The sequence below is a fragment of the Cynara cardunculus genome (genome assembly GCF_001531365.2).
Source record: "Cynara cardunculus var. scolymus isolate 2C chromosome LG 6, CcrdV1, whole genome shotgun sequence".
Lineage (NCBI taxonomy): Eukaryota > Viridiplantae > Streptophyta > Magnoliopsida > Asterales > Asteraceae > Cynara > Cynara cardunculus.
Window position 1 is genome coordinate 316,766 of NC_037533.1, and position 11,036 is coordinate 327,801.

Here is an 11,036-nt window from a genome sequence, read left to right on the forward strand (position 1 = left end):
CAAAAATATAAGCAATCTAATCCTATTCCTATTCCTAATGCATATTTAAAAAGCAGTAGGAGTAGAAGGCCCTTTTTGTGTCATCTTCCTACGGCTACAACCATCATCTAATTGCAAACCAAACCAAACCAAACCAAACCAAACCATCAAGGACAAATGAACAACCCAAATAAAAACACAGTCCATAGCAACTTTTCATGATATATGTTGTATCAGATCAGATCATACATAACTTATCATTTCACTTTCTCATCATTTCCAAACTCTCAAAAACACCTTCACCTTCTTCCAGTATACAAATACAACACAAAACCCCTCAACTCAAAACAAGCAAACTTTCATAACATAACTCAACCACAAGCAAGTCCTTCATGGTGTCTCAGAGAGCCAAAGATTGTTTCACCCCCATTCTCCTCTTTCTGAGCCGCTCCGCAATGATGAATGCAAGCTCTAGCGATTGGCTCGCGTTCAGTCTAGGGTCGCAGTGAGTGTGGTACCGTGACCCAAGGTCGTCAAAAGTCACCGTTCTTGAACCACCAATGCATTCCGTCACATTTTGCCCCGTCATTTCAAGATGAACTCCTCCAGGGTGGCTTCCTTCTTGCTCGTGCACATCAAAGAACGCTCTCACTTCCGCCTGTTATAACAACTCTTTTTTATTAGACACCAGCTTTGATACCATGTTTTGAGAGTATGTGAAATCTTTTTGAATCACTCTCTAAAAGATCCCTCATGGAGAAAAAGGAAGGATCCTATACATATAGGTTTGATGGTTTGTGTCTAGCAGATCAGGGACTCCAACAATAACAATGAGAATCAAAAAGACCTACGACATTGTGCACATGGCAACCCCATGACTAAAGTATACTTGAAATAAACAGACCCTACCCTTAAATAAATGCACATGACAAACATCAACACAAAGTTATTGTCGTTCGAGGAATATGACGTGTTCACTTGATGATCAAGTGATACTATATCATGATAGAGAGAAGGGGTCCTATAATTCACTCGATAATGACTTCATTCTTGACATTTCACACATAAATGCACACCTCCCTTCGTATATATGCTAACAAAGGTCCACACGATAAGTAGAACACACATTAAATACCCTTTTTCATAGGGTTAGATGTAACCAAATCAAAGAAACTCAGTATATCCCAGGTGGGGTATGGGGAGGGTAAGATGTATGCAAACGTGACCTCTACTATGAAGAGTAAAGCAGTTATTTCTATGAAGACCACTTACTTGTGAAAAGATGTTAACTATAGATTTTTCTTTGGTTTGGTAAAATTTCCTAAATATGATTTTGGTTTCTAAATTATGATATAACTAAAGAAGGTTGATACAAGTGATGAGATGAGTAAGTTACCCTGATAGCATCAAAGGGGCGAGTTTTGAGTCCTGATGGAGCCTTAATAGTGTTGCCATGCATAGGATCGCTGACCCACGTCACGATTTGACCAGCCCTTCTAACCGCTCTAATAAGATGCGGAAGTTTGACCCTCATGTTCTCCGCTCCCATTCTTGTTATGATTGTAATCCTCCCCGGCTTGTTTTGAGGGTTTAAGATGTCGATAAGCTTCACCAACTCATTCGGATCCATCTTGTCACTCACCTACAGGGACAAAATAGTAATTTCAGCTTCGTGTTCATGTTTTTTGACTAAAAGGGTGCAAGAAAAAGAAATCAATGACCACAAATATACCTTAATTCCAAGTGGGTTTGCGATTCCTCTAAGGAACTCAACATGTGCACCATCAAGCTGGCGAGTTCGCTCACCGGCCCAGAGGAAATGAGCCRAACAATCATAGTATAAGCTAGAAGTTGAATCCAACCTAGTGAGAGATTGCTCATATGGCAAGTGTAAGCACTCATGGGATGTCCAGAAATCAGTGGTGGTCATGATAGGGTGGTCCACTGTAAGTCCGACAGCCGACATGAACCCAAGTGCCTCATCAACTCGGCTAGCTAGCTCAAGATACCTAAGATCCCATAGCAAAAGTCTCATCATAAATACATCTAAATCATACTAATAACCAAGAATCAAGGTTCATAYATAGATAAATGATTCATGTGTGAATAAATGAATCACTTAATAGAGTAGCATACCTATCACCCTGTTCGCTCTGCTCGGTGAAATCAAGATTCCATTGAGTAACTCTCTGCATAGCGGCATAACCTCCGGTGGCGAAAGCCCTCAAGAGATTAAGAGTGGCCGCTGATTGGCAGTATGCTCTGATCAATCTTTGAGGGTCTGGTGTTCTTGATTTCAAATCAAATGCATCACCATTTACATTATCTCCTCTGTAMCTTGGTAGCTTCACACCATCTTTCTCCTCAAAAGAGTCTGATCTGGGCTTTGCAAACTGACCAGCCATTCTTCCCACCTGTTTTCATCAAATTCCAAGAATCCRAATTCAAATTCAAATTCAAACAAGATCTTCACTCCCTTCATATAATTCATCTAGTATATCATCAATTTACTGGATGATGGGTAAACAGTTGATTTAGCATGAAAAAGTTAGCAATTTTCATGAAATCAAGATGGTGTCTTTAGCCAAAAACAGATACGAATTATTTTGAAAATTAAAGAAAATCTAATGAATTACAGAATATTGGCATGAATTTCAACTTTTAGGGGAAAAACTACAACCATGTAGATAAAGGTTTCAGCTTTAACAGCTTTTCAACTTGATATTGTATCAAAATTTGTGATCAAAGTGTAATTCAATTATAGATTGAATGGATTACCAAGAAAATCGAAAAGGGTCAAACTCAAACCATAATAATGTGTATAATAAAGAAAGATACTGACCTTGATGACAGGCATTTGACCACCAAACATCAAGACAGCACCCATTTGAAGAATCACTCTGAAAGTATCACGAATATTGTTGGCATTAAACTCCTTGAAACTCTCAGCACAATCACCACCTTGCAAAAGAAAGGCATTCCCCATAGCAGCCTCACCAAGGCGTTCCTCAAGGTGGCGAGCTTCTCCGGCGAACACAATCGGCGGGAAGGAATCGAGGGTCTGGAGGACCGAATCGAGCTCGACTTGATCTGGGTATTCGGGAAGTTGAAGTGCCTTTTTGGTTCTCCAGCTGTCGATGGACCATTGTTTAGGAGATTTGGAATCTGAAGTTTTTGTGGTTGCGGTGAGCGTCGGAGAGGTGGTGGAGGAGGTGGCGGCGGTGGCAGGGGAGGAGGGTTTTGATGAAGATGATGACTTGTCCACGGGGGTTTTCGATGGGTCGGGTGAATGGACGGCGAAGATTGGTTGGATGAGTCTGGTGGCGGTGGGTGTGGTGGTCGGAAAAGATTTGAGTGGTGGTGGGAGAGATTGCATTTGGAAGGATTTGGTGGGGAGGAGAGAGTTGGTGGTGGAGAGTGCCATTTTGGTAAATAGGTTGTGATCGGAGGGTGTCTTCAGGGGTTGGGGATGCATGAGGGGGTTATATAAGGAAGGGTTAGGTAGGAAAATAAAAAAAAAATCATCAAATTAAAAAGTATTTATTTTAATATTTTTCCCTAACTCAACATAAAATATTTTGCTTTCTAAAAAGGTCTTTTTATATCAAATGAAAAAAATTGCGGATAAAAATGGTAATTATATGATGTTAAAATTATATTTTACAATAATTTTGTTAGCCGATGAACTAATTATGATGAATAAGGTAAATGGTCATGATGACCAAAAATTACATGTTGAAAAGTCTTTAGATTCCAAAATATGGAAGTATTTTCCACACATTTTCCATGAGTTTTCTAAAATGGAGAATAGAACATGCGAATGAATTACACCGTTCGTCCATGTGGTTTGCTCTAAATTTTGACATGGTCCCTCAAACACATTATCTATATCGGTGGTTCTTGATTTTTCATTTTCATAACACCGGCAGTTCTTTTAAGTTAACACCGTTAGATAGAGATATGTGCCTCTTAGATGAGGGCAAATCCATCATTTTTGACTTAATTTCTTAAATTCATAAACTAATGTTATATTGAATAATTAATAACATATATTATGTATGTATAAATCAACCATGCACAGTGAATGTTGTAAATCTCGGCAAATTATGTCCTGGCCTTTCTCCGACAAACCCCTTTCGTTTTTCGGCAACGCTTTCCCCTTTTGTTCTGTCCCCCCCCCCCCCCCCCTTCTCCATTCTTGCTCAAAGAAGAAGAAACAAATCAATCACCCTCTTCCCTCCAATGATTACTTCCAAAGCCAAAGACAATGGAAATGAGATTTGGAACAAATTAGAAAGAGTGAACCAAGAATAAGAAGCAACATGTCTGAATGAAAAATGGTGAACCTTGTGACTTTAATGCCGGTGAGTTCGATTAAAGAAGAAGCAACATATCCAAGTTTGATTTTAGAATACACCGTATACAATGAACCATCCCCTTCACGATTTGTGAACGGTGAACCTCATGGTAAATATACACCATGAATCGATGCTTGATCGGAATTCTGACATCTATTTATGCAACCCCTTGAAGCATGAGGGTTGATTTTGAGCTTTAGGGTTTGATTTTGGGTTCTATGGATTTTTATTGTGAGTTGTTTTGTATTTATATTTAATAGAAAACAGTTTCAGTTTCTAATTCCATCTTTACATTTGAGTTTATATGTTATTGAAATTTGTTTTTGTATTTGATTTGATTTAGAATTTTTAATATTTTTGTTGCTAATAATGTCTGAGATTTCATATGATCTTGATGAATTGCTTTTGTTTTAATTCAAAAAATGGATCAAGAGAACGAAGACAAAATTATCCCTCATGTAATAGAGATATGGAGTGGCTAACAACCTTTAACTAATGGTGTTAACTCGAGAGACTACCATTGTTCTGAAAATGAAAAGTTAAGGACCACTACTGTAGATATACGCTTCAGGGAGGATATCCAAATTTGGAGCAAACCACAAGGACTAATGATGTAATTCACTCAAAGTAAAATCTCTACATCCAACTCTAACATATTATACATTATGCCGATTACAACATTAATTATGTTATTAAAATATTCAATACCTTTAATATCTCATTAAGCCTTTAAACAAATTTTATATAAAATAATAATGCATTAAACTTTATCGGAATAGGAAATTAAATACATTTGATAAACCATGTTTGGAGAGTTTTTCATATATGGATATTTTTTCCTGCTTTTTTCTAGATTCTCGATTTAGGATAAGGTTTAAATAATCTTTTGAGGTAAAAAAAGGTAAATATATCTATTTTCTCTATTTCAGATAATCTAATTTAAAAGGCATAATTAAAAATATACGTAACTTAACCACAAGGGTGGTGCTTCATTGGTTTGAGCTTGGCTCCAAAAGTCAAAAGTACCAGGTTCAAATTTAAGGAAGAATAAAAATCCCCTTATGGCCATGAAGATTCAAATGCGGTGACTCCGGGCTATCTGTAAATCAGGTGGTCGTAATGGGATTAGTCGGCTCGTATAGTGGGTTAGATATCTAGGTTAATAAAAACATATATATATATATATATAACTTATTAAAATATTATTTAAAATAAGATTTAAATTCGAAAGATAAATTTACTTATTTTTATTAAGACATACATAAATTGTGGCCATTGCTATACAAATTTTATGGGTTTTAATCTTTTCAATATTAAATAAGAAAACAAATCGTTGAAATGGATATAAGTAATTACGTGGGAGGTAATTGTTGGTTTTTTCTTTTTACTTATTTATAATAAAAAATATAAACTACATTTTAATTAAAACTAATATAAAAATCAATGGCATCTTCAAAACGAATAATTAAATAATGTGATTTTCTAAGCAAATGAAATGAAAACCATAATTGTATTGTATATAATATAACAAAAGAAATCAGAAGTAAACTACAATTTTGATTCCTATGGTTTGTCAAAAATAACTCTTAGAGTTTTAAAATTATAAGATGACCACCATGGTTTATAAAAATGTCTGGATTTGGTTCCTCTCTTTAACAACCGTTGTAAGTCATGGTTATTTTTATCTTTTACGCAATTAAAAACTACAAGGACCAAATCATAAAATTAATTTTGATTAAGAAAAAACTGATAACAAATCTCTTATTTAACGAGCTCTTTAAACAGCCATAAAAAATAAGGACCAAGTCCAAATATTTTTACAACCTACCATAATCATCTTATAGTTTTAAAATAATAAACCAATTTTGTAGTTTACTCAAAAAAACAAATATAGGTGAAGAAGAGGGTTAGGTGGAAGGGTAGTTTGGTAAATTAGTAGAAGAAACAAAGTATAGTTATAGCATGATGAAGCATATGATTGTTCAAGTCAATGTTTGTTTGGTTTGAGCTAAATGCCTACCTACTCCCTCAGCCCCAAGGCTGCTTTATTAATATTTTATTTTTAATTTCATCATTAAAATTACCTAAAATAATCAATTTTAAAAATTATATAAATGAAGCAAAAAATAAATGTATTTTTATATTTTAATTATATATTAGATTAAAAATAATTATGAGCCCATTTTTATTAAGAATCAGTGAATATTAACAATAAATATGAATCAAACATTTATTATGAACGTTGTAAAAAAAAATCACGTTTATTATTATTTTTAGATAACTTATTTACTACTTTAGAGTTTATTTTACTCTTTAAATGCAGGTGGGAACAAAGTTTCGTTTTTAATTAAAATACGTCAATATTACATACACTATAGTTAAAGGTTTTATAAAAATAAAAAAAAACTTGACCGTTACATATTTGGACTTACCATTTATTTATATTTAATTAAACTTTGTATAACATTTTTAAATGTTATAAGTCCACCATTTCTTTGAAGTTCAACCATTTATTTTTTCCGGTTATCCGTAAACATATATTTACTATATTGTAAAAAGGGAGAAGTTTGAAAAAAACGCAATCCGACTTTCATATTTTGAGTGATTAAGTTTTTAGACATTTTTGAACAAATAAGTCTTGACAATTATTGAAACCAAATAAATAAATCTGTGAACATATTGAAACTGCAAAAATCAACATAATTGTATATTTGAGTAATTAACACTACAAGATAAAAGGATTTTAGAGAAGGTTTTGTTTTGAGCTTAAAAGTATTAAAAAGCTTCTCTAAAGGTTTTAGAGAAGCTTTTCAATTCCATCACAATGCTTCTCTATATAACGGTAGGTAAAGGTTTTAGGGAGAGTTTTCGGAGGGTGCGCTTTTGTTAGCTTTTAGAGACGCTTTTTTGGGGGCTTTTAGATACACTTTCAAAACTTTTCTAAAGGTGAGTCAACTTTTTTCAAAAAGCTTCTCTAAAAGTATTTATTAGTGACGTTTTTCAAGTATTTGTGACGGTTTAGAAAYGTCTCTAAAAAATACTTTCAGAGAAGGTTTACAAAAAAACTTCTCTAAAAGTATTTATTAGTGACGTTTTTCAAGTATTTGTGACAGTTTAAAAACGTCTCTAAAAAATACTTTCAGAGAAGGTTTACAAAAAAAACTTCTCTAAAGGTATTGTCTTTAGTATATTTTACTACTTTGAAAACCTTCTCCAAAGGTTATCTTTAGATATAAATAATCAAAAATTTCTCTAAAGGTTATCTTTAGATGAACTTTTAAAACATCGATTCCWTCTCTAAAGAGCATATTATTTTCTTTCAACCATATTTCAGCCCTGTATTTATATATAATTATATATTATAAATAATAATATCAATCAACAAAAACAACATAAAAATCTCAAAGCAATAAATTTCATACATTTACCATATAAAAGACAATAATTTTTCAAAACAATATCTAACATTCAATCAATCCATACATGGGTGCTATGTTGGATTTGAATCAGATTTCGGATCAATCTATATTGATTGACTGCCTCCATTATGTTGTTGCTAGCAAATACCACTATTTTTGTTTTAACATCCTCCCTGAACTCCTCAGAAAACTTGATGCTCAACCTATCACTTCCCATCTATTTTCTAACTTTTTCTTATATTATAGTAGAACAACATTTGTTACTTGGCATAGACAACGAAAGCCCCTTCTAATTACCATGTGTTTGTAAAGGTGATAGCCATAATGCAACAATTTCCTGTGAACTGCAAACAGTGCGAATTTGCCTCTTTATCTGCAACAAGTCAATAAGCCATCAGAACATTTCATTACAAAACTGAATATTTAAAATTTAAATTCAATTTTAAGTTTCATGTTCTCCATTTTAAGCCTCACAAAGTAGTCGTTCCTGTTGAATGAAATCGATCTGAAAAAGATAAAAGAAAAGAGATAAATCATACCGAAACAAAAAATAGGGAATATCATATTATCTGAAATGCGCCAAAATATACGATATTTATAACTTTTCTTGCCTTAAAGAGAGATTGGTACTCCGAAAAGCAGGTTTCTTGAATATAAGTATACATGTTTGTTGTTTAAGTAGGTCGTCTTCGAGTCATGAAACTAATATCTGTCAAGAGTAGCTCCAACAACARAACAAGAAATAARAAACATCAGATCTGATTCCATAAAGACAGAGGTCTACACATGATATGCCAACAATTCTTATCATCATAAAGGCTATAATATCAAGCCCAAAAAACACAGAAAATCTCCTTAATGACAACATATTGGTTGGATCAATGACCAACCAATAAAAGCTATAATATACGCCTGGTCCATCAGTCAGAAAGAACTTTTTAGAGGGAGGGGCCGTTTACCAAACACTTATACAGTAAGTTCTTATTGGTAAAATTTTACACTATCATTTTCTTACCGGGTAAGATTTTAGTTCACCAAAATGACATCGTATGCAACAATTTACCTGGTAAGTGCTTACCGTGGTAAAAGTCGTCATCTTCACTTACTGGATAAGACTCTTGGTACTTGTCTCGCTCTTACCGGGTAAGATTTTTGGTTCTTTATCATATTCGCCATCATGACAAGCTTTCATTTATAACATAGAAAAGCGCAGTCACGATACAATTATTACATGATTTTCATATAAACATTTAAGTTTATACTGGATTCATTGACATCAAAATGAAAAAAGACAAATGAAATTATTTTGGAACATATTTAAGTGTAGTGCAAAGGTGAATAATCCCAACCAACATGATATCAACCTCATAACCTGAAACAAAATATTGTGTATGATCACTTGAATAAAAAGAACTGCAAAAACAAGGTAGAATGCTAGAGAGGATGCTGACCCACATCATGAAGAGGCAGATCACGCAATACTACACTTTGAGCAGAAGGAGAAGGTCCAATTTCATCGACAAAGTATATCATTGAATTATGACCTGGTTCATGCCAAGAGAAACATGAAAGTGAACATATCTTTAAAATGCAACAGTAGACACAAGTGTATACAACAATTTGAAAAGAAAAGCTGAATATATATCATCCCTTAACTAATGGTTATTGAGCAAAATTTACTCCACCAGAATATCTTGCCAACTTTAAGCAATCTATATAATCATAAATTCCTTGACAAAACTCCAATGGCATGGAAAGTTTCTTTTTATCAGGACGGGATCTAATACACAATATCAGTTGGTTTTTTCGTCCACATTTTTATAGCAAAAACTCGAAGCTTATTTTAGAAAAATCTTAATTGACATCAAACCTCTCCAAATWTTGCATCTAACGAGGATCCACTTCCTRATTWCTTTGGTTTTCTGCCAATCATCATCATAGACGTCAGTGCAGATGTTTCAGTAAAAATATGAAGTTTACAAGAAGATAAAGCCTCTGAAACTTTGTATACATACCCTGCATCAACTCCTTTAATAAAAGTTGAGAATACCCGGCATTTGCCATCGGTAGATGTTGTAGCAATGAGAACCTGTCAACAATGYTTAAAGTTGTTTTGGTCCCAAAAGAAAGGAAATGACTAATACATGTTCAAAAGTAAATTATGAAAAACTTGTATGTCAAGTGTCGAATTCAGAAGTACCCTTTGAATTCCCAAAAACAGAAGCGAACCACACTTACTTTTTTTTTGTAATGATATTTAACTCCTCTGCCTCAACTAGTGCAGTTGTGGGATAGGGCACTACTCGTAGGCTACTTTGGCTATAGCACCATATGACTTGAGAATCTTGAATGTTTTGAACCATAAACATACACACAAATTGTGCTATTACAAGTCTATACTTAACATGAAAAGGAACTCTACAGCTTCATGACCTTCATCCAATACAAGGTTCAGTAATTGGTTCTCATAAGTGCTAAAGTTAAAACAAAATAGCCAAAAATAGTGGCGAAGCTAGACACTACTAGAAAACTGGGCATTTCCGGCGGACAATTTCCGCCGGAAATTTTCCGGCGGAATATAAAAAAGTCAACTTTTGTTGACTTCCGCCGGAACTCCGCCGGAAATCCGCCGGAAAATTTAAACCGATTATATTTCCGGCAGATTTCCGGCGGATTTATTAATTAAGGGTTAATTAATCTTTAAAAATTAATTAATATTTGAAAAAAATGGAAAAAGATTTTACCGGAGGAAAGATCCGCCGGAAATGTTTAAAAATTCAAAAAAATAAATCCGCCGGAAATAGTTTTAGAAAAATAATTTAAAAAAAAAAAAAAAACCCTTTTAGAAAAATAAATTTTAAAAAAATTTAAAAATAAATCCGCCGGAAAAATTTTTAGAATTTTTTTTAAAAATCTTTTAAATTTTTCCGGCGGACAAAATCCGCCGGAAATTTAAAAAATTAAAAAAATTAAAAAAATAAATCCGCCAGAAATCCGCCGGAAATAGTTTTAGAAAAATAATTTTTGAAAAAAAAAAACCTTTTAGAAAAATAAATTTTTAAAATTTTTTTTAAAAAAATCCGCCGGAAATCCACCGGAAATAGTTTTAGAAAAATAATTTTTTAAAAATAAAAAAAAACCTTTTAGAAAAATAAATTTAAAAAAAAATTTAAAAATATAAAATGAAACCGTATTGGGCTCTAATGGTATTGGACATTAACGGACCGTATTGGGCCTTAATGGATCGTATTTGTTTTAATGGACCGTATTGGGCCTTAAT

At 33.4% G+C, this 11,036-nt stretch overlaps 1 protein-coding gene across 1 annotated transcript; it reads right to left on the reverse strand.

The window, feature by feature from the left end:
- Window positions 1-157: 157 nt before the first annotated feature.
- Window positions 158-3,425, reverse strand: LOC112514640 (phospho-2-dehydro-3-deoxyheptonate aldolase 1, chloroplastic-like). Its single transcript, XM_025121222.1, has 5 exons — window positions 2,822-3,425; window positions 2,116-2,393; window positions 1,712-1,988; window positions 1,376-1,621; window positions 158-637 (listed from the first exon to the last, which is right to left on the reverse strand). Exons 1-5 carry the CDS (start codon window positions 3,401-3,403, stop codon window positions 380-382), a joined length of 1,641 nt encoding a protein of 546 aa, XP_024976990.1. The 5' UTR covers window positions 3,404-3,425; the 3' UTR covers window positions 158-379.
- Between the last annotated feature and the right edge of the window lie 7,611 nt (window positions 3,426-11,036).